Source organism: Trachypithecus francoisi, unplaced genomic scaffold (assembly GCF_009764315.1).
Source record: "Trachypithecus francoisi isolate TF-2019V2 unplaced genomic scaffold, Tfra_2.0 Lachesis_group12, whole genome shotgun sequence".
NCBI lineage: Eukaryota > Metazoa > Chordata > Mammalia > Primates > Cercopithecidae > Trachypithecus > Trachypithecus francoisi.
The window spans coordinates 13,507,069-13,531,068 of NW_022681457.1; the positions used below are offsets into that span (position 1 = coordinate 13,507,069).

The following is a 24,000-nucleotide window of genomic DNA, read 5'->3' on the forward strand; positions in this document are numbered from 1 at the left end:
CCGTGTTAGCCAGGATGGTCTCGATCTCCTGACCTCGTGATCCGCCCGTCTCGGCCTCCCAAAGTGCTGGGATTACAGGCTTGAGCCACCGCGCCCGGCCTTTTTTTTTTTTTTTTTTATGAGACAGAGTCTTGCTCTGTTGCCCAGGCTGGAGTGCAGTGGCCGGATCTCAGCTCACTGCAAGCTCCACCTCCCAGGTTTACGCCATTCTCCTGCCTCAGCCTCCCGAGTAGCTGGGACTACAGGCGCCCGCCACCTCGCCCGGCTAGTTTTTTGTATTTTTTATTAGAGACGGGGTTTCACCGTGTTAGCCAGGATGGTCTCGATCTCCTGACCTCGTGATCCGCCCGTCTCGGCCTCCCAAAGTGCTGGGATTACAGGCTTGAGCCACCGCGCCCGGCCGAGATACATTCTTAAATTCTTAAGTATTTATGGGTGAAATGATGTGTCTAGGATTTGCTTCAAAATAACCCTGGGAGCTGGGAGCAGGTAGGGATAGAGTAAAAGGCAGAATGCTGACAGTCAATGAAGCTAGGTGAGGGTGATCGACGCATGGGTGAAACATGGGGTTTCATTACACTATTCTCTCTACTTTTGAATGTTTGAAATTTTCTTTCTTTTTTTTTTTTTGAGACAGAGTCTCGCTTTGTAGCCTGGGCTGGAATGCAGTGGTGTGATCTCAGCTCAATACAAGCTCCGCCTCCCAGGTTCATGCCATTCTTCTGCCTCAGAGGATCACAGGGTCAGGAGATCGAGATCATCCTGGCTAACAGGATGAAAGCCCGTCTTTACTAAAAATACAAAAAATTAACCGGGCGTGGTGGGGGGCGCCTGTAGTCCCAGCTACTCAGGAGGCTGAGGCAGGAGAAAGGCGTAAACCCGAGGCGGAGCCTGCAGTGAGCTGAGATCACACCACTGCACTCCAGCCTGGGGGACAGAGGGAAGACTCCGTCTCACAAAAAAAAAAAAAAAAAAAAGACTGAGGGAACCTTCCCAGGAAACCCCTAGCAGCCTTATTTCTCCTTGGCCAGAATACCCTTGCCTAATTCACACAGCAAGAGGCTTGAGTCCATTCCGATTAGCTTAGAATCCATCAAGATCCTCCCTTAGGGAGTTAGATTCTAGATTTCCTGGAAGAATCTAAAAATTGCGGGGTCGTGCTAGCCAGGTATGAAAATAAGCAAGTAAAAAGGTGACGACTGTTGGGTAAAGCTATCGACAAGGTCAGGTACAAGACAGTCAAGCCAAGGAAGGCTAGTCACAGATGTACCCCAGACACAAAAACACAGTCCAGGAGCTGAGGATGCCAGAGCCACAGTGGTTCCCGCCTATCTGGCATTCGTAGGAAAGTTTCCTGTGGTCTCCCTCATTGAAGAGCCAGGACGGGTCAGCAGGTGGTGGGTCTCAGACACTGTGGCCCACAACGCAGTGAGACTGAACATGAGACCATTTATAATAACAGAACTCTGACTCACAACTTCTGCAGCAATAGGTACGAAACAGAACTTGGTCACTAACTGCCAGCCTCCCTATTTTTTTCCCTGTCCCACTTAGGAGCTACTACAGAAAGCCAAATACGCTCGACTGAGCAATCACCTAGGACGAATCGCCGCCTCCAGTGAGCGTGCTTCCAGCTTCCACTCGGAATGCTCCAAGTGGGCACACCCGGGGCTTTGTTTCTGTCACTAGGACGCGTCCCCACGCCCAGGCTGTCCCCGAGTCCCTGCCACAGGCGCAGATGGTGGCGGGCGCCCTTGCTCCTGGGCTCCCGGTTAACGGCCTCGGACCGTTCTCATGACGCAGTCTTCGTCTCTCTCCCCAGCAGGCCAAGGCGCCGGGAAGGCCCCTGAGGAGAGACAGCGCCGAGCCCCATCAGGCGCCAGTCCCGCCCTGGACGCCGGGCGCCGCCTCCACAGTCTCGGCTTCGGTTGCCGGATGTGAACCAGCGCGGCCCGTTCAAGGCGGAGGGCACAGGCGCGCCAAGGCGCAGAGCCGCGGGAAGCAACTCCCTAAGCCACAATGCTAGTCGCGAACACAGGAAACCGCTCGTCTCGCCGCCGCGGGACCCCAAGCTCCCGTTGGCAATGAATATGCCTGTGGGAGTAACGGCCGCGGCGCGGAATTCTGGGAGTTGTTCGTTGCGCGGAGCGCGGGCACGTCCGCCGGCCACCGGAAGCAGCGCCATTGCCGGGTGCGTGCAGGTGAGTCTGGCCCCCTCAAGGTTGGCGCGGAGGTTTCACTGTTAGCCGGGTGCAGCCGGAGCGCCGGACCAGGCCAGAGCCGCCCCAGGTGACCTGGGCGTGCCGGAGAAACGAGCAGGGCCTGCGGGGCCCTCATGCGGCGAGGCCGGGCAAGGGCAGGGTCCTGATGGGATCGGGATCTCTCCGGCCTCAGGGACAGGGAAGGCCAGTCCAGTCAGATTTCCCCTGCCGCAGCGCCCGGCTGGGTCTGAGCTTGTCAGGAGGCTCTCTTGCTGCAGAGCTGGGAGGGAACTGATAGGGCCGGGCCCCCTCGCAGGTCCGGGCAGGGGGTAGGACTGGGTGGGCCCTCCTGACAGAGGGGGCCTGGGTTGAGGGCTGCAGGGGCTGGAGATTCAGGCCGGAGTATGGAGCTCTGGGGCTGCCGACCCAGTGGGCTTCTCCCGGCTCCTTTTTCCTCCCTCAGCTCATCTTCTGCGGCTTATCCACAGGTGGCAGCCAAGAGCCTCCTGATACAGTGGCACCAGGTGGCGCCTATTGGACCCCAGAGGTCATCCCAGCTCCAGACGTGGACACATTTTCTTCCAATGGTACGTGAAGCTTGAACCTTGAAGAGAATGTGTGTATTTTCCAAGTGAAGAGAAGATTAAGGCCAGTCCTGGCAGGGCAGGGGTAACTGGGGTGTTGGGGGCCTGCAGTGGTTAAGCGCTGCTGGTGCACCCCAGGGAGAGACTACAGAGGTGAACAGGATGGGATGTGTATGTAACACCTATAAGTGAGGGATCGGGGTTGCATTTGTGTTAGGTAATATTTGATGGGGACCGTACAAGGCAGTGCTAAGGAGGAAGGCATGGGGTTGGATTTCAGAGTCTAAGGGAGTAGGGAAACATCTGATTGTGGAAATGACTCCGTTTAAGGAGGGATACCAAAAGACAGGAAGGAGTGGAGGAAGACTGTGTTTCTGTTTCCAGCGTGGAGCCAGGATAGAAGTCACAGTGCAAGGAAGTTGTGGAATTCCTGGTCAGTCTCTGCATGGGAGTTGAGGAGCATGTGGGTGACATGGCTGAATGTGGAGGAGGGAATGGCAGTGGCAGGAAGTCCAGGACGTTTGGGCTGGACATGTAACCTGGGGCAGATTGGAAACATCGCCCCACAAGCAGGGAAGGAGAAAACTGGAAAAGGAAAGAGAAAGCAACTCCCTCCCCAGCCCTGTAGCCAGAGGGACTTCTGCCAGTTCAGCCCCCACACAGGTCCAGTATGAGGAACAGAAGGAGAATTTTATGTCCAAGTATAATCACTATGAATACATCTGTTGTGCCCCTTTTGCAGGTCAGCACAATGTTAAGGTCTGTAAATGCAACTCAGTTCTTTCAGCATCCTCACAAGGCAGGGCTTGCTGTCTTTCCAGATGTCTACAGATGAGGAAACTGAGGCCTGGAGAGGTTAAAGAGGCCCATTCAGAGTCCTACAGCAGCAGGTAATGGAGGCAGTACTTTGAAAGCAGGTTGCAAAGTGAGTGTTCTTAGCTCTTGCCCTTGGATGCCTCCAGACAAGGAAGGACAGGGTTAGAGAGCAGAAATGGACACAGGCAGTGAGAGATTCCCCAGGGAAGGCCAGGAGCATCAGGACAGGATAGTATCACATAGGATATTGGGCAGACCTCTTGGGTGTGGTCTACATTTGTGTTTGTGTGTGTGTTCAGGAATGAGAGAGCAGAGCAGGGATGGGCAAGATAAGGAGGGGGAAACTGTGAGTGTTGGTCACTCTGTTCAGGCCTCAGCTGAGAGGAGAAGAGGCATGGGGGTGGGGCACTGGGCTATGGATTCATCTTGACCAGAGAGAAGACATCTGACCTCAGAATTTGAAGGGAGCTACTAATGAGTGCAGGCTTGCAGGAGTTTGTGTGCCAGGAAGTTGAAAGAGTGCAGAGTCATCCCTTGGAGTGAATTAAAAGGCTGATTTGTCTGCAAAGAGAGGACAGTGGTGGAAGGGGGCTGAAGTAGGGAGTGAGAGCATGAGCTTGCAGCTGTAAGGGGATGGTGACTGAGCGGATACTGGTGTTCCTGAACTCGTATACCACCCAGGACTCAGAAACTAGCAGGGTTGGGCAGAGAGGGCAGTCAAGGGCATGGGCAGATTACACAGAACAAACAGGTCAGAGAGGCCAAGAGATGGACCGCAGGCCAAGGATGCTAAGAAAAAGAACAGGGGCATTGGGCTGGGCTGGGCTGGGCTGGGGTGTACCAGATGGGGAGGCTGGGAGCCTGACTGGTAGTGTGCTTAGGGCCATGAGCTATGGAGCTCCCCACTTCTCACTCCCCAGCCACAAGGCCTCAGTTAAGTTTTACTCAAGTTCTTTCTGCCTTGGTTTCCTCTTTCAGAAAACAGGGTAAATGCTGATAATTGTCTTTGTGGGGTTACAAGGAAGATCAAATGCATGAATTCAAGCAGAGAACAGGGTACAGTGCCTGGCCTGTAGGAAGTACAGCCTGAGTGGTCAGTGGATTCTGAAAGGTAGGAAGACCTGGGGCATTTTCTAGGGAAGGAGGCTGAGATCATAGGCCCCAGCATGTTTTGATTCACGTCTTCATTATTTTTTTTTTATAGACGGAGTCTCACATGTTGCCCAGACTTGTCTCGAACTTCTGACCTCAAGAGAGCCTCCTGCCTTGGCCTCACAAGTGCTGGGATTATATGTCTTTAATACAGAGCAGCTTTTTATATTTTTCAGCTGTGCAGTTTATTTTATTATGAACTGTTTGTGACTGTCACCTCTCTTTCTCATAGATCTTTATTTTTATTAAAGAAGCTTAAATATTTTGTCAAGTTCAAAAAATAGTCCTGGTGTTTTGCTTTTTTTTTGGAGACAGGATCTCGCTCTGTCACCCAGGCTGGAATCGTGGCATGACCTCGGCTCAGTGCAGCCTCCGCCTCATGGGTTCAAGCGATTCTTGTGCCTCAGCCTCCCAAGTTACTGGGACTACAGATGTGTGCCACCACACCCAGCTAATTTTTTTATTGTTTTAGTATAGACAGGGTTTCACCATGTTGTCCAGGCTGGTCTTGAACTTGAAAAGTAATAGAAAATATAATATGTAATGGCAGAAATAAGACTAGTTCTCACAGTAAATGTGATAAGTAGAACTCTGTTTCAGTAGACACTTTGAATTGAAAATAAAAAGTTAAAGATACGTGCTACTTAGAAGAGTCAGATGATCCAGGCTTTGACAAACAGGTGGTAGGATGAGAATAGATCTATCAGTGAAAACAAATAAGGAAATAGGTGGCAAGATAATATCAGATAAGGTAGACCTTTAGTTCAACAGCATTAGGATACTTTTATCTTTTTTTTTTTTTTTTGAAACAGGGTCTCTGTCACCCAGGCTGGAGTGCAGTGATGCCATCACAGCTCACTGCAGCCTTGAACTCCAGGCTCAAGTGATCCTCCCACCTCAACCTTCTCAGTAGCTGGGACTACAAGTGTATGCCACTACACCCAGCTAACTTTTTGATTTTTTTGTAGAGATTCGGTCTCACTTTGTTGTCCAAGCTAGTCTCCAACTCCTAGGCTCAAGCAGTCTTCCTGCTTTGATCTCTGTAATAGTCTGTTCTCGGCCGAGACGGGCGGATCACAAGGTCAGGAGATCGAGACCATCCTGGCGAACGCAGTGAAACCCCGTCTCTACTAAATATACAAAAAACTAGCCGGGCGAGGTGGCGGGCGCCTGTAGTCCCAGCTACTTGGGAGGCTGAGGCAGGAGAATGGCGGGAACCCGGGAGACGGAGCTTGCAGTGAGCTGAGATCCGGCCACTGCACTCCAGCCTGGGCGACAGAGCAAGACTCCGCCTCAAAAAAAAAAAAAAAAAAATAGTCTGTTCTCATGCTGCTAATAAAGACATAGCCAGGCCAGGTGCGGTGGCTCATGCCTGTAATCCCAGCACTTTGGGAGGCAGAGGTGGGCAGATCACAAGGTCAGGAGATTGAGACCATCCTGGCTAACACGGTGAAACCCCATCTCTATTTAAAAAAAAAAAATACAGGCCGGGCACGGTGGCTCAAGCCTGTAATCCCAGCACTTTGGGAGGCCGAGACGGGCGGATCACGAGGTCAGGAGATCGAGACCATCCTGGCTAACACTGTGAAACCCCGTCTCTACTAAAAAATACAAAAAAAAAAGTAGCCAGGCGTGGTGGCGGGCGCCTGTAGTCCCAGCTACTCGGGAGGCTGAGGCAGGAGAATGGCGTAAACCCGGGAGGCGGAGCTTGCAGTGAGCTGAGATCCGGCCACTGCACTCCAGCCCAGGCGACAGAGCGAGACTCCATCTCAAAAAAAAAAAAGCCGGGCGTGGTGGCAGGCACCTGTAGTCCCGGCTACTTGGGAAGCTGAGGCGGGAGAATGGCGTGAACCCAGGAGGCGGAGCTTGCAGGCTTGATGTGAGTCGAGATCGCGTCACTGCACTCCAGCCTGGGCAACAGAGTGAGACTCTATCTCAAAAAAAAAAAAAAAAGACATACCCAAGACTGGGTAATTTATGAAGGAAAGAGGTTGAATCAACTCACAGTTCCACATAGCTGGGGAGGTCTCACAATCATGGCAGAAGGCAAAGGAGAAGCAAAGTCACGCCTTACGTGGCAGCAGGCAAGAGGGTGTGTGCAGGGGAACTCTTCTTTATAAAAGCATCAGATCTTGTGAGACTGTCACAAGAACAGCAAGGAAAAGACCTGCCCCCATGACTCAGTTACCTGGGTCCCTCCCATAACATGACACATGGGAGTTATGGGAGCTACAATTCAAGAAGAGATTTAGGCGGGGACACAGCCAAACCACGTCAGCCTCCAAAAGTGCTGGGATTACAGGCATGATTACAGGATTAAGGCCTGGCCTTATCACCTCTTTAGTGATAAAAGGCTATAGGAAGAAGATACATTAATCTTGAATGTTTATGGGCCAGACACCATAGCACAGATATAAAACAAAAATTGTGTACTTAAAGGAAATATGAGAAGGACTATGTGAGAAACTAAAACACTTATCTTAGAATTTTATCCGGAAGACAAAATAGAGTATAATAAATTATTTTAAGTATGGTGTCAAAGTAGATAATTTATAGATTTATCTACACACTTTTATCTGTAATATATTCTGCCCACGGAAAATTAAAAGGCCCAGATTTTCTTCTGTGTACACAAGGCCCCTCCTTTTTTTTTTGAGACGGAGCCTCCCTCTGCCGCCCAGGCTGGAGTGCAGTGGCCAGATCTCAGCTCACTGCAAGCTTCTGCCTCCCGGGTTTACGCCATTCTCCTGCCTCAGCCTCCCGAGTAGCTGGGACTACAGGCGCCCGCCACCTCGCCCGGCTCGTTTTTTGTATTTTTTAGTAGAGACAAGGTTTCACAGTGTTGGCCAGGATGGTCTCGATCTCCTGACCCTGTGATCCGCCCGTCTCGGCCTCCCAAAGGGCTGGGATTACAGGCTTGAGCGCCCGGCCAAGGCCCCTCCTTTATTAGATCTGTAAATCATTGAGTTCCCTTGGTCCTGGGTCCTGTTCCCTCTCTGTAACTCAATTGTTCCTGTTTAGTTTAAGTGCTGCTGAGTCTCGTGAACTTAAGTGTCTTTATTGTGGTGCCCTAATTTCTTTTCTGGGCTTCAGGCTGGCAAATGTAACTGCCTGTGTAACATTCCCACTTGGAAATTGAGTCCAGCCTTAACATGTCTTGATTTCCCTCCTCCTTCTTGTTCACTCTGGGAAAAGATAGAAACTTTCCCAAGTTCTTGAATCTAGAAAAAGAGATGTCATTATTGAGCCTTCACTCCCAATTCTATCGCATAACTGATTATAATTCCAATGTAGAGAATGAATCTGCCCACTTCTCTCCATTTTGCTGTCCCTTGAGTCAGGCCTTTGGTGATAGCCACTTCTTCTCCTTATTGCACCTTTAGTCCCCCCAGTGGATTCTCCAGCCTGCCAACATCTACATAAGCCCAGCAATGCCTTCTCTCTCTCTGAGATAGAATCTCAACTTGTATGGGACTTTCTCTAGCTGTGGCCCTTGCCTTTTTCTATGCTCAGGTCATGGGATGTGCCAGGGTCTTCCCAATCTCTGGGGTGAGGTTTCCAGTCTGCCTCAGCCTCTGCCTGTGCATTGGAGTGCCTCCCCTCCCTTAACCTCATCCTGTGGCCATAGCACTATCATCTTTCCTTGATCCAGTGCTGACTGCACTTCATTATTCTTGCCTGTTTGCTCATGTGGCCTCCCTGCTACCTGGGAAAAGGCCCCACAGGCTGGGGTTGTGCCCTTGCTGGGTCTGGGTCCCACCTACATCCCTGGCCTGGAGCCTGGCACTTGGAGCGAGCCCAGAATTCATCATTGTTGATGGTGACACTGCTGCTTTTCCTCTCCTATTGCATTAGGACAGCTCAAGGAGCAGTTCTTCCCTTTGCGTGTGTACCTGTGTGCAGCATTCTGGGAGCTGCCTGGCAATTCTGCTTTTGAATATTTAACCTAAACATACACATGCAGAAAGGCAGGCATGTGTGAAAGCAAGAGTGGTCATTATAGGGCTGAGGTGAGGGTGAAATTTGGAAAAGTCGTAAATCCTCAAACATTAAACTCTGAGGGTCTGCGATGTGCTCAGTACAGAGGGGGTGTGGGTGTCTGGCTTAGGAGCCTCCCATTGCTGTCACTTCTCCTCTGTCTCTGGTTCTCCTACCTCCCTCATTGTAGGGATCATTGTGGTGACACCAGGCTTACCCCCAAGAGTCTCCCCATCTAAAGATCTTCAGTGTGGGTCTCTTCTTTCCATGTAGGGTCACGTATTCACAGGTTGTAGGGATTAGGATGTGGCCATCATTCAACTCACTACAGTCACGGTTAAAAAAAAAAAAAAAAATTGCAAAGCCCTGATCAGCATGCAAAGGGACAAGCAGAATAGGGAGGGGACACAGGACGCAGGTTTGGTGGTGTCAGGGTGAGTTTCTTCTCCTTGTGCAGGGGAGGCAGAGTGTTCAGCATTTGCTGTTACTCTGTCCTGACTGACTGGCCTCTGAGTTTTTCTTCGTGTTCAGGAAGAGAAGGTGGTGAAAATGAACAGGGCTGGGCGCTCTGCGGCTGCAGGTTTTCTTCACGCCTGCTGGTGTGTGAGGTTGGCCTCAGGCTGAAGAGTCCTGTGCCTGACACAGCCTTGCCCGCAAGGTTCTTCCTCCCTGTAAAGCAGTTTCTCAGCTCAGCACAGTCAGCATTTGGGGCCAGATTATCCTCTAGGGCTGCCCCATGAGCTGAAGAATGTTTTACACCTTCCTGGCCTCTGCCCACCAGACGGCAGCCAGTAGCTATCCCCTTCTGCACCTTCTCCCGGCTCCACTCCCACCAAACTCCCGAAACTGTCTTCAAACGTGGCCAAATGTTCCCTGAAGGCAAAACTGCCCCCAGTTGAGGACCACTGCTGTGAAGAAATGGCCCACCTTTCTCGAAATTCCTGAAGGCCTGTTTCTTATTAAGTAAGCCTGGCGTTCACTGTGTGTGGGGCCTTGAGACCATTCACAGGTTGACCAGAAGGACTCACAGAACTCTGAAAAGCTCTTATATTCACAGTTACAGTTTAGTACATTGAAAGGGTACAGATTAAAATTACAAGGCCGGGCATGGTGGCTCACGCCTATAATCCCAGCACTTTGGGAGGCCGGGGTGGGCAGATCGCCCAAGGTCAGGAGTTCGAGACCAGCCTGGCCAACATGGTGAAACCCCGTCTTTACTAAAAATACAAAAACTAGCCAGGTGTGGTGGCGCGCACTTGGGAGGCTGAGAAAGGAGAATCTCTTGAACCCAGGAGATTGAGGTTGCGGGGACCCAAGATTGCGCCACTGCACTCCAGCCTGGGCGACACAGCAAGACTCCGTCTCAAAAAAAAAAAAAAGAAATTACAGTGGGCAAAGGCACATAAGCTGGAGTCCGGGAGAGACCAGGACCAGCGTTCAGCTCATTCAGCTCTCAGTGAAGTTGCGTAGACAGTGACCATGTGGACCAATGTAGACCAGGAAGCTCACCCAAGCCTTGGTGGCTAGGATTTTTATTGAGGGATCTGTTATGTAGGCATGGAACCCATATAAATTACTTTGTCTACTCAGGCCCTCCAGAGATCCCCCCAATACACCATGGCCCAGTGCCCCTGGCAGGCAAAGACATTTTATCAGGCAGGATAGCCCAAGGGCTCAGAGGTTACTCCCCAGCAGCCAGTCAAGGATCAGACCTTTCTTTTTCTTTTTTGAGACAGAGTCTCACTCTGTCACCCAGGCTGGAGTGCAGTGACTAGATCTCTGCTCACTACAAGCTCCGCCTCCTGGATTCACTCCATTCTCCTGCCTCAGCTTCCCTTGTCACTGAGATTACAGGCACCTGCCACCACGCCCGGCTAATTATGTTTTTAGGAGAGATGGGGTTTCCTTGTGTTAGCCAGGATGGTGTCGATCTCCTGACCTCATGATCTGCCCACCTTAGCCTCCCAAAGTGCTGGGATTACAGGCGTGAGCCACCGTGCACAGCACAGACCTTTCTTAAGAAAGTGCAGGGTGTCGGCCAGGCATGGTAGCTCACAGCTGTAATCCCAGCACTTTGGGAGGCCAAGCTGGGTGGATCACTTGAGGTCAGGAGTTTGAGACCAGCCTGGTCAACATCCTGAAACCCCACCTCTACTTAAAAAATACAAACATTAGCTGGGCATTGTGATGCACGCCTGTAATCCCAGCTACTCAGGAAGCTGAGGCAGGAGAATCGTGTGAACCTGGGAGGTGGAGGTTGAAGTGAGCTGAGATCGTGCCACCGCACTCCAGCCTGAGTGACAGAGTGAAACTCTGTCTCAAAAAAAAAAGAAAAGTGCAGGGTGTGGACAACCCAGGCTTGCTAAACCAGCCCTGCACACTCCCTGTAATGTGTGTGTGATGTGGCAGTGTGACCATTTCAGCATCATGGAATGATGGGTTTAGCATTTACCTTTTTGGGGTAGGGGTCGTTTTTTTCTTTATCTCCTTCTCTTTCTCCTTCTCCTCTTTCTCTTTTCCTTTCTTTTTGTTGTTTGAGACAGGGTCTCACTCTGTCACTGAGGCTGGAGTGTGGTGGCACGATCACTACTCACTGCAACCTCAACCTCCGGGGCTCAAGCAATCATGCTGCCTCAGCCTCACAAGAACCTGGGACCACACACATGCACCACCACGCCCGGCCAATTAAAAAAAATATATATGTATATATATTTGTAGAGATAGGGTCTCCCTGTGTTGCCCAGGCAATTCTCGAACTCCTGGGCTCAAACGATGCTCCCGCCTTGGCCTCCCAAAGTGTTGGGATTACAGGCGTGAGCCACTGTGCCTGGCCCACTTTGTTCTTTTGAGTAAGTTTAATGTTGAGAGTCAGATAAATGTGTACATACTCACACCAGCTCTAAGTCTTGCAAGTTGAACATTTTGTCATAGCTTATATTATACTTTAAACCTTTTTTGGTAGGGTGTGAATGCCTCTTTCCCAAACTTGTCATCTAATAGCAATTCTAATCATTCACATTCCATTTCTTTTCTTTTTGTTTTTTTGAGATGGAGTCTCGCTCTGTCACCCAGGCTGGAGTGCTGTGGCATAATCTCAGCTCACTGCAAGCTCCACCTCCCGGGTTCATGCCATTCTCCTTCCTCAGCCTTCTGAGTACCTAGGACTACAGGCGCCCGCCACCACGCCGGCTAATTTTTTTGTATTTTTTAGTAGAGACGGGGTTTCGCCATGTTAGCCAGGATGGTCTCGATCTCCTGACCTCGTGATCTGCCTGCCCCGGCCTCTCAAAGTGCTGGGATTACAGGCGTGAGCCACCGCACCCCACCTACATTCCATTTCTTTTGTGGGTGTTGATGCCTTGTCTGTCCTCCCCTGGCACTGAGGTCGCATGCAGTTCTTTGCATTGCATTGTCTTTGTCTTCTGTTTCAGCACTGAATTTGCTGTTCACTTCCAGCTCTCTCTTTCCACTTGTTCTTGGAGGACTTGAGCGCTTGGTTTGCCTGAAGAATGTTGTGTCTGTTCGGAAGAGAGATTAGGACCTGCCACGAAGGTCATGCCTAGAGGGGAGAGTATCCCTGCAGAATTCAGCGTAGGAAAGGAGGCCTCAGGCACCAGGAGTGTTTGAGAGCAGGAGAGTTCTCTGAAGAAATTGCCTGGGAAATGAGAGCATCACTGGGGTGACATACCAGCAGCTGCGAGTGTTGAGGCTTCTGTGAGGTGGCCCATGCTTAGGCTCTGTGTTCCTGGCCAGAGCGGGGACCAGCACCCCAACATCTGCAGGAGATGGCACCCCAACATCTGCAGGAGATGATGCTGGTGGAAGAAATTTCCCAAGCTTTTGAAAGGAAAGGTGAAAACTGCCAAAAAAAATATGGCACAGAGAAAGCGAGATTTCCGCAATGCATGGCTTGATACCTGATATTCCAGGGAAATTTTTTTTTTTTTTCTGAGAATATGGGGCAAGAAAAATGCCAGCGTTCAAACCGGAAGAATGATAACTGTTCGGCGTCTGCAATGGCTGCCTTTATCTGCTCTGCTAGCCCAAATGGGAATTGTTTCGCTTTTTTTTTCTGAGTAGATGGGATTACAGGCACAGGCCACCATGCCCAGCTAATTTTTGTATTTTTAGTAGAGATAGGGTTTCACCATCTTGGCCAGGCTGGTCTTGAACTCCTGACCTTGTATCTGCCCACCTCAGCCTCCCAACATGCTGGGATTACAAGTGTGAGCCACTGTGCCCGGCTGGCTAAGGGTTTTTTTTTTTTTTTTTTTTTTGAAACAAAGTCTGGCTCTATCGCCCAGGCTGGAGTGCAGTGGCATGATCTCGGCTCACTGCAACCTCCACCTCCTGGGTTCACACCATTCTCCTACCTTAGCCTCCCGAGTAGCTGGGACTACAGGTACCCGCCACCATGCCCGGCTAATTTTTTGTATTTTTAGTAGAAACGGGGTTTCACCGTGTTCGCCAGGATGGTCTCCATCTCCTGACCTTGTAATCCGCCCGCCTCGGCCTCCCAAAATGCTGGGATTACAGGTGTGAGCCACTGCACCCGGCCTGGCTAATGTTTTTATAGAGAGGAGGTCTCACTTTGTTGCCTAGGCTGGTCTTGAGCTCTCGGACTCAAGCAGTCCGCCTGCTTCAGCCTTCCAAAGTGTTGGGATTCCTGGCATGAGCCACCACGCTGGCCTTTGGGGTCAGAGTTCAAGGCTCTTCATGAACTAGAAAGCATTGTACAAATGAAAGCACCATCAGATCAAGCGAGCGTAGTCATATGAGCAAAGGCAGAGATACCGGAGGCGTTTCTGGAATGTTCAGTGGTCTCGAGTAACCTGTGGGAGCCTGCAGAGGGTGTGCTTCAGTGCCGATGTGGTGATGGGAGTCAGATGTGTGGAAGGGTTTGGTGCCACTCGGGAGGGTTTTTGCCAAACTCTCAGTAGGACAGTGATGTGACTGCTGCAAGGGGATTAGACAAGCAGAAGATATGAAGGGTTTGGTGACTGAGTTCAGGAGAGAGGGTGACAGTCGTGCCCTGGCAGTAGGCAGCATCCTGGCACTTCCAGCTGAGACCAAGGGAGGGCATCCCTGGACAACACCCCCTCCCAGAGCCGAGGGAAGTCCCCTGCGCCGCCCTGCTGGGGAGTGTCACATCCTCCTTGTCCCCACGCCCCATTGTCATCATTCCTGAAAACAGCTTATGCTACGTTGTGATATGCTAAATGTACAATTACTTAGTCACCTGGCCTCCGTCTCCCTTCCTTAGTCATGAAATGATAGGGAAAATGCCCCTCCTTGCCCTTGACTGTTGAGGGGGCTGCTGCATGTCTGGGCTCACAGCGGAGACACCCAGCATGTGACTGGGCACGTCCCCTGAGCCTGAGGTAGCCCAGGTCTGTACCCAGGCGTGAGGCCCATTCCTGCACCTGGGAAGCCCTGCTTGTCGCTGGCCAGCCCCTTGTTCTCTAGGGGTGGGTATGGGCCCTGGAGGTGTGCGGGAGCCGAGGGGCTGAATATCTGCTTGTTTTCCACTCCAGACTGGTCTCTTGAGGACCTCTGCCCTCTACACAGCAGCCTCTTCAGGTGCAGGGAGGAAATGGAAGCACGTTCTAAGCTGGTTCCGCCCCAGGTGAGTGGGGGTCTTTGCTCTCAGTGCCTTGGTCTCCACAGATGTAAAATGGGTCCAGGAATAGCACCCGCCCCTGCAGGCTGTCACACAGGAGTGCTCCAGTGCTGGCCAGTGCTTCCCAGTGAAACGCTCCAGTTCCCTGCAGTAAAGTGCGGCACCCGTCACCAGCGTGGATGAGCCTAGAGCTCCCTAGACTAGACCCAGCACAAGTCTCCCATGCCTGTTCCATCAGGCCGGGTCTGTGCTTCCGACATTTTGCTTGTGGTTGCTTCTCAGGCCCTTGGGGATGGATGGAGCTGAGCCCTACACCCCGACAGCCACACTGGGCCCTCAACCCTCACGGACACCCCTGGCTGGGGGAGTGTCCCCTTAAAGCACTGTAGTTACCTACCTACCGGGTCCCCTGTAAATGGTGAGGGCCCTCTCTTCCTGGCTTGCAGACAGCCATTGTCCCACTGTGTCCTTATGTAGTAAGGAGAGAGAAAGAGAGTACGCATGTGCTCTGGTGTCTTTCCTCTTCTTATTTTATTTTTTGACGTAGTATCTCCTATTGCCCAAGCTGGAGGGCAGCAGCATGATGTTGGCTCACAGCAACCTTGAACTCCTGGGCTCAAGCGATCCTCCCACCTCAGCCTCTCCAATAGCTGAGACTCCAGGCATGCATTAGCATGCTTGGCGAATTTATTATATATTTAGTGAGGACAGGGTTTTGCCATGTCGCTCAGGCTGGTCTCAAACTCCTGGACTCAAGAGATGCTTCGGCCTCAGCCTCCCAAAGTGCTGGGATCACAGGCATGAGCCACCATACCCAACCTCTTCTTCTTATAAGGACTCCAGTCCTATTGGGTTAGGGTCCCACCCTTATGACCTCAGTTAATCTTAATCACCTTCTTTTGTTTTTTTTGTTTGTTTGTTTGTTTGTTTTTTGAGACAGAGTCTTGTTCTGTTGCCCAGGCTGCAGTGCAGGGGCGCAGTTTCGGCTCACTGCAACTCCACCTCCTGGGTTCAAGCAATTCTCCTGCCTCAGCCTCCCAAGTAGCTGGGATTACAGGTGCCCGCCACCACACCCAGCTAATTTTTTGTAGAGATGGGGTTTCACCATGTTGGCCAGGCTGGTTTCGAACTCCTGACCTCAAGTGATCCACCCACCTCAGCCTCCCAAAGTGTTAGGATTACAGGTGTGAACCACCACGCCCAGCCCCCAATCACCTTCTTTTTTTTTTTTTTTTTTTTTTTTTTGAGACGGAGTCTCGCTCTGTCGCCCAGGCTGGAGTGCAGTGGCCGGATCTCAGCTCACTGCAAGCTCCGCCTCCCGGGTTTACGCCATTCTCCTGCCTCAGCCTCCCGAGTAGCGGGGACTACAGGCGCCCGCCACCTCGCCCAGCTAGTTTTTTGTATTTTTTTTAGTAGAAATGGGGTTTCACCATGTTAGCCAGGATGGTCTCGATCTCCTGACCTCGTGATCCACCCGCCTCAGCCTCCCAAAGTGCTGGGATTACAGGCTTGAGCCACCACACCCGGCCTCAATCACCTTCTTAAGCAGTTTTTAAACATTTAACCTTAATCACCTTCTTTGTTTGTTTGTTTGTTTATTTGTTTTGAGATGGAGTCTCGCTCCGTCACCGAGGCTGGAGTAAAATGGCACAATCTCAGCTCACTACAACCTCCGCCTCCCAGGTTCAAGTGATTCTTCTGCCGCAGCCTCCTGAGTAGCTGGGATTACAGGCACGTGCCACCGTGCCCGGCTAATTTTTGTATTTTTAGTAGAGACTGGGTTTCACCAGGTTGGCCAGGCTGGTCTCGAACTCCTGACCTCGTGATCTGCCCACCTTGGCCTCCCAACGTGCTGGGATTATAGGCGTGAGCCACCGTGCCTGGCCAATCACCTTCTTAAACAGTCACTTTGGGAGTTAGGGTTCAACATGTGAATTTGGGGAACAGTTCATTCTATAGCATTAGCCTGTTGAAAACACACCACAGCCCTGATTTGTCCTACAGGCTGTAGTTTTCCCACCCCTGATTTAGAGCATCTTTCTTACCTCGTTTCGAATCTGTGATTTTGTAGAGAGGCAGTGGGTGAGGATCTCCTAGTGGAGTTCCTGTCATTTCCAGTCCAGAAATCAGGACTACTGCTGTGACTGGCAAGAGGTGAGATGCCCAGAAAAGTAACGGTATAGACCACATACATGGAGCTGTCCCAGTCCATTTGGGTTGCTATAATAAGATACCTTAGAATGAGTAATTTACAAACAACAGAATTTACTGCTCACAGTTCTGGAAGCTGGTAGGTCCAAGATCAGTGTGTCAACAGAGTTGGTCTGGTTGGGGCCTGCTGTCTCATAGATGGCACCTTTTATGTGTCCTCATATGGTAGAAGGTGAACACAGGCGCCCCTCAAGCCTCTTTTATGAGGACATTAATTGCTTTGTAAAGACCCCACCTCTTAACACTGTCTCACTGGGTATTAGGTTCCAGTGTGTGAATTTTAGTGGGGGACACCAACATTTAGGCCTTAGCAGGTACCTCTATGAGGGCATGAGGACCTGGGGTCTCTGAGCAGTAACAAGTGCCCTGTTTCAGGCATCTGTGTGCTTCGAGGATGTGGCTATGGCATTCACACAGGAGGAGTGGGAACAGCTGGACCTGGCCCAGAGGACACTGTACCGAGAGGTGACACTGGAGACCTGGGAGCATATTGTCTCCCTGGGTAAGGGGCTGTGCCCATGGAAGGAGGTTCTACCCCCAGGACTCAAAGCTGTACCAAGTTCTGAAGGGTGTTCCGGGATGGGCTGGAAGATACTGGAAGCAGGTCCCTTTCAGGTGCAGGTCCCAGGGGTTGCCCCTCACTCTAGCTCTGGGACAGGACTTGTAGTCCCAGCAGTGGGGAGTTTCCTCGGGATGGCACTAGGGGCTGAAGTTTGGACCCAGGACATGGTTCTTGGTTTCCAAGCAGAGGAGCAAGTCCTTTTTCCCTCTTTGACCAGGGCTTTTCCTTTCCAAATCTGATGTGATCTCTCAGCTGGAGCAAGAAGAGGACCTGTGCAGGGCAGAGCAGGTGGCCCCCCGAGGTAAGAGCAGACCTTGTGGTGAGCAACTCACAGTTAACAAACTTGGACAGAGAGCTCTCCGCAGGGCCCCAGGGGCCAAGGAGGGAGCCTTGTTTGGAGGAAGCTTCTTTGGGTGCTCTCTGCAGCAGTTCCGCCATTCAAAGGAGTTCACCCATTCGAAGTGTGCAGTTCATGGCTTCCAGTGTCTTCCCTGAGTGTGGAACCCTCACCATAATCAGTTCCAGAACAGTTCATCATCCCAACCATTTAGGCCTCTTTACTTCATTTGTTTTGTTTTTAATTAATGTATTTTTTTATTATTTTTTGAGATAGGGTTTCACTCTGTTGCCCAGGCTGAAGTGCAGTGGTGCTATCTTGGCTCACTGTAGCCCCCACCTCGCTGGCTCAAGCAATTCTCATGTATCAGCCTCCCTAGTAGCTTGGACTACAGGTGCACACCGCCACACCTGGCTAATTTTTTTGTTTTTGTTTTTTAAGATAGAGTTTCGCTTTTGTTGCCCAGGCTGTAGTGCAATGGCACAATCTTGACTCACCACAACCTCCACCTCCCAGGTTCAAGTGATTCTCCTGCCTCAGCCTCCCAAGTAGCTGGGATTAGAGGCATGCGCCACCACGCCTGGCTAATTTTTTGTTTTTGTTTTTGTTTTTAGACGGAGTCTCGCTCTGTCACCCAGGCTGGAGTGCAGTGGCGCAATCTCGGCTCACTGCAAGCTCCGCCTCCCGGGTTCATGGCATTTTCCTGCCTCAACCTCCCGCGTACCTGGGACTATAGGCGCCCGTCACCACGCCTGGCTAATTTTTTGTACTTTTAGTAGAGACAGGGTTTTACCATGTCAGCCAGGATGATCTCGATCTCCTGACCTCGTGATCTGCCCGCCTCGACCTCCCAAAGTGCTGGGATTACAGGTGTGAGCCACCGTGTCCAGCCCTGATTTTGTATTTTTATTAGAGACGGGGTTTCTCCATATAGGTCAGGCTGGTCTTGAACTCCCGACCTGGGTGATCTACCCACCTCAGCCTCCCAAAGTGCTGGGATTACAGGTGTGAGCCACTGTGCCCGGCCATTAATTTTTGTATTTTTAATGGAGATAGGATTTCACCATGTTGCCCAGGCTAATAGACTTTATTTTTTAGAGCAGTTTTAGGTTTGTAGGTAAGTTGAGGAGAAAGTATAGAGTTCCCATGTCTGCTGTCCTACACACACACATGCAGTTTCTCCTGCCGTTAACAACTTGCATTTGTATTGTATGTCTGTTACAATCGACAAACCTATCTTGAGGCATCATTTTTTTTTTCTTTTTTTTCAGACAGAGTCTCACTCTGTCACCAGGCTAGAGTATAGTGGTGTGATCTCAGCTCACTGCAACCTCTGCCCCCCGGGTTCAAGCGATTTTCCTGCCTCAGCCTCCCGAGTAGCTGGGACTACAGGCACGTACCACCACGCCCAGCTAATTTTCGTATTTTTAGCATAGTCAGGGTTTCACCATGTTGGCCAGGATGGTCTCGATCTCTGACCTCATAGTCCGCCCCTCTCAGCCTCCCAAAATGCTAGGATTACAGGCGTGAGCTACCATGCCTGGCCCTTGAGGCATCATTATCACCCAAAGTCCATAGTTTTTGATAGGGTTCACGCTTTTTTTTTTTTTTTTTGAGACAGTGGTACAGTCATAGCTCCCTGTAGCCTTGACCTTCTGGGCTTAAGTGATCCTCTCACCTCTCCGTACCCCAGTAGCTAGTGCCACAGCTACACGCCACCATACCTGGCTAATTTAAAAATTTTCTGTAGAGATGAAGTCTCACTGTGTTCCCCAGGCTTGTCTTGAACTCGTGGGCTCAAGTGATCCTCCCACCTCAGCCTCCCGAAGTGCTGGGATTACAGGTATGAGCCACTGCACCTGGCCAGGCTTCACTCCTTATGTTGTATATTCTGTGCATTTGGACAAATGTACCATGTCACGTATCCACCATTATAATATCAGACAGAGTAGTTCCACTACCCTGAATATCCTCTGTGCTCTACCCATTCATCCCTCCCTCATCCCCAGCCCCTGGTGTTACTGGTAGAGGATGTCCAGGTTCCTGGCATTTGGAACAAAGAATTGGACAAAATGCATAACGCAATGAAAGAATGAAGCAGCAAAAGCATAGATTTATCAAAATGAAAGCACACTCCACACAGTGGGAGTGGTCTGGAGCAGGCAGCTCAGGAGCACAGGTTACAGAATTTTCTGGGGTTTAAATCCCCTCTAGAGGTTTCTCATTGGTTATTTGGTTTATATCCTCTGTAAATGAAGTAGTGGCCCATGACTAGTCTGATTGGTTGAGGAAGGTGACCAACCAGAGGCTGAAGTGAAGTTACAAAGTTATACCTCTATGCAAATGAAAACTAGGCCAATGTGACCAGTCTTATTGGTTGCAGGAAGAGGCACTTTCCATTTTTGATCTGTGACACAGAAGGCGGGGGTTGCCTCTGATCCTTTTGTTACTTGGGGTGTGGAACGTTTGGGTTTTCCTTTTGATTCAGTTCCAGGAAGTCAGCATTAATCACCCAAGTTCCCTGCCTTCAGACCCTGTTCTCCTACCTCATTTCCCCCCTGAAAGACGTGATCCTCATAAATCTTTATGGGAGGTGAAGGGATTGATAGTCTTTCTTCTGTAACTGCTTTATGCTGACCTTAGGCACAGTCCCTATCTACTGGGGAATCACAGAACTCTCCCCACCCTGTCTAGTGGAGACAGGATAGCTTCTTGATGGCCAAGGGTGGTGTCTCCACCTGGAACTGGCTGGAAACATTGTTGCATGATCATCTGAAGCTTGATGGTGTCTAGGTGACAGGAAATGAATTTGGTTAAGATATTTAACAAACACAGTCCAAAAACCAAGACAAGTATAGTCATTACTGATGGACTGGCCAGAGGAAGGAGCCATGACCCCAAGTTAGCATTTTTGACCAGGAGCCCCATGAGTCAGATAGCTGTTGTGTATCTTAGAGGCCCAGTTGGGTAGTTTTCAGGTGGCATTTCTTACTAGTCCTCATTGGTTGGCATAGAAACAGCATTCTTCCTCTAGAAGAAGACATAAGCCCCCCTTTACAGCAGTTAGATCTCATCCCCTTCTGTTTTGCAAAGCAACTGCTGCTGAGGCATCTATATGATTTTGTATGGTGACTATACTTTGGGCAATGTCTGTCTCTTTTTTTTTCTTTTTTACTTTGGGCAGTGTCATCCAAGCTTTCCATAAAATCCTTGGAAAAGCATTGGTAATAGGATAGGGATGTTGCAACCCTGCTATCTCCCGTTCCCACTCCCGCAGTTATTTGTAGTCCTACCAAAAGGGATGTGAGTTGGATGGTTCATTTGTGTCTGGCAGTTGCAGTTAAAGGTATAATGAGGGATTGGTTCTTGGGAGCTATATTAATTTCAGAGGCTAAATAAACAAGTGTAAAGGTTCCAGTCCAATTGGCTGGTAAACATAAGTAAGAACTAGTTCCACACAGGAAAAAGGCTCCTAGTTTTTCAAGACAAGAATTTTCTATGGTGAACATGTGAGTTAGCTTGTTGTTTTCACTTTCCCAAGTGGTTAAGGTCCCTATGAAGGTGGCCCCAGTTAAAGACAGGAAAGGACCTTGGGAAATATCCTGAGTTGCCCCAGCAATTCCATTTTCCCACTGGAGGTAGTTAGGCTTAGTGTCTACCAACAAGCATCCAGAGGTATTTCGTACTGGGGAACCAAAACAAAACTAGATGTCTGAGGATTAGTACAGTCTTCCCAAAGGAAAATGTGAACACAGCTCTTGGGCTTATCTTGACAGTACTTAGACTGTATATTCTTTGAGGTGCCCTTATCTGGGATGGTTTCCATGAAAACTATACAGGTTTTCTAAATGACACAGTCTGGGTAACTGTGTAGTTTATGTGATCATGTGAGGGGTTAATCTCTAGGGTGTAGTTACATTGATGACTTTTCAAGGTTCCCAGGGCCTGACCAAAATTTTGGCTTCTCTTAATACAAAGTAGCACCTGGAATTTTAGCTCTGTGTACATTGATGTTGGGCCTCAAATGGGTTTCTGTGGGGATGCAACCCCAGAAAGGGTGCTCTGATAGTCCTGGAGAAGGTTTACTGCTTGTCCTGTCATTGTAGTTCATTGTTTTCCCCCAGGGCCAAAGATTGGGCTGGGATCGGGGTGGTAATGTATTTGAATGATGCTGGAGATAAACAAAGCCAACAGTCCTTTGCCAAAGCTGGGCTGGTGGTATTTAACTGTCTTTGAGTTAAATGTAAAGTTCTTAATAAATACCCAAAATCCATTAATTGCTGGAGGGGCAACGAGAAGCTCTGTTGTAAAATAAAGCTGATTCCTATTGTGCATGGTCCTGTATACACAGGCTGTGGGTGACCATTATGGAACCAAAAAAAAAAAAATACTTATTTGTTATTTTGTGCTATAGAATAGGAACTTCAGGGGGTGGATAACTATGCTGTTCCAGAATACTTGTTATAAGAATGAATTAAAACACTTTGCTTAATTATTACAAAGGAAGTGATTCCATTCGTTTAGAAGAAAGCAATTAAATTGTAAAAATATAACAGTGGCTACTATTATCCAGTTTAAAGTAACTAAGCAACAAAGACACCAGGGAAAGTTGGTAGGCTTTTACTTATCTTTTGGCTGTCTTTTAAACAGGTACTTCAGGTCTTTCACAAGTTCACAGGTGTAGTGGCTGATGGGAGCTTCAGGTTCCAGGTCCAGGACTTCACATAACACAGGCTTGACACCAGAAAGATGTATCCAACTATCTAATCCTAGTACTTTGACCCCAGAAGGCATGGCCAGTACCATTGAAAATGGTCTCTTCCACTTGGGTTGTAATTGTTGAGCAGGTGATCCTTCCTTCTATGTTTTAACGAGTACTCTTGGCCTGATTTGGGGTTGGTGGTTAGTTCCTGGTGTGGGGAGCTTTTGAGTTCCAAACTTTGGTAAAGCCTGCTGAAATTATCCCAGGTTAACTAGGTATTTTATTAAACTGGATATTTCTGGATCGGAGATTAGATCATTAGTTAAAAATGGCCCTTTATATAATATTTGTGTGAGTTCATATTAATTTTTTCTCTAGGGGAATTACAGATTCTTAAAAGGGCTATGGGCAGTAAGCAGATCCAAGTTTCTGATGTTTCCTGACATAGCTTAGCTAACTCCTATTTTAGAGTTTGATTAGCTCTTTCCACTTTTTTGGAGGATTGAGGTCTCCATGCTGAATGTAAATAATATTTGATTCTGAGAACCTTAGAAATCCCTTGAGTTACTTGGGAGACAAAAGATGAGCCGTTATCCCTTTGGAAGCTTTGAGGTAACCCAAACCAGGGGATTATTTCCTTTAAGAGAACCTTTATAACTTTATCAGCCTTCTGTGTTCTGGTAGGGTACACTTCAACCCAGTCAGTAAAGGTGTCTAATAGTACTGGCAGAAACTTTTATCCTTTGCAAGCTGGTATATCAGTGAGGTCTAATTGTCATTCATCTCATTTAACCTTAGCCAATATGTTCACACACAGAATGCCTTCTACAATTAATTTTTCATAAACCTTCTACAACTTGTCCTTTAACCCTCCAAACTTATGCAAGAAATCCACATTCTCTTGCCTTTTACCAAAAGTACATTCTACTTTTTTTTACATGAATCATTTTCATGACTTACACAGACCATCTATGACATGCCTGGACTTCCTGACTTGTCTTAAACATCCCGCTTTTTAAACAACCATTCATTTTACTTTAGGACAATAATTTACCATACAAGATCCTTTCTCATACAAGATTATTATTGCTACATCCTTCCCTACCAAGAATACATCTTCATATATATAACTTTCTTCACCTCTCTCTGCCCTACTTAATGGTTTCTTAGTACTTTGTTTCATAAATAATCCTTTTTTTTAAGTCAACAACCTGAATCAACCTTTAGACAACCTCTGAACTACACAAAATCATTCTCTTTCTCACCAATAGCACATCTTTTTTGGCACTTTTTGTATACAGAATCATTTGTTAATGATAATTCTTATCCTTAGTAACCTTAAATTTTAGTGAAACCCTAAAAAGCAAGAAATCCTGAGCTATTAGATATGAGCATTTTATAGATGAAAAGAATTCCACAACTTTTAGAAACATATTTCCCCATATTACAATCCTTCCTTTTTATTTATTATTTATTATTTTTTTTGAGATGGAGTCTTGCTCTACCACCAGGCTAGTGCAGTGGTGCAATCTCAGCTCATTGCAACCTCTGACTCCCTGGTTCAAGCAGGTCTTCTGCCTCAGCCTCCCAAGTAGCTGGGATTACAGTCACACGTCACCACACCCAGCTCATGTTTGGATTTTTAGTAGAATCGGGGTTTCACCATGTTGGGCAGGATGGTTTTGATCTCCTGCCCTTGTGATCCACCCACCTCGGCCTCCCAAAGTGCTGGGATTACAGGCATGAGCCACCGCACCCTACCCATAATCCTTTCTTATTTGTAAATGACCCAGGTAGCCAATGAACATCAAAAACAATTTTAAGATTTTAAATTACA

General features: G+C 49.0%; 1 protein-coding gene across 1 annotated transcript in view; it reads left to right on the forward strand.

Moving 5' to 3' along the window:
* Positions 1–2,689: 2,689 nt before the first annotated feature.
* ZNF8 (zinc finger protein 8) overlaps positions 2,690–24,000 on the forward strand; it is a 69,172-nt gene continuing 47,861 nt past the window's right edge. The window contains 5 exon segments of the mRNA XM_033224714.1: positions 2,690–2,788; positions 3,607–3,675; positions 14,266–14,357; positions 16,938–17,064; positions 17,342–17,425. Coding sequence (XP_033080605.1) covers positions 14,325–14,357; positions 16,938–17,064; positions 17,342–17,425 — 244 coding nt within the window. The 5' untranslated portion in view covers positions 2,690–2,788; positions 3,607–3,675; positions 14,266–14,324.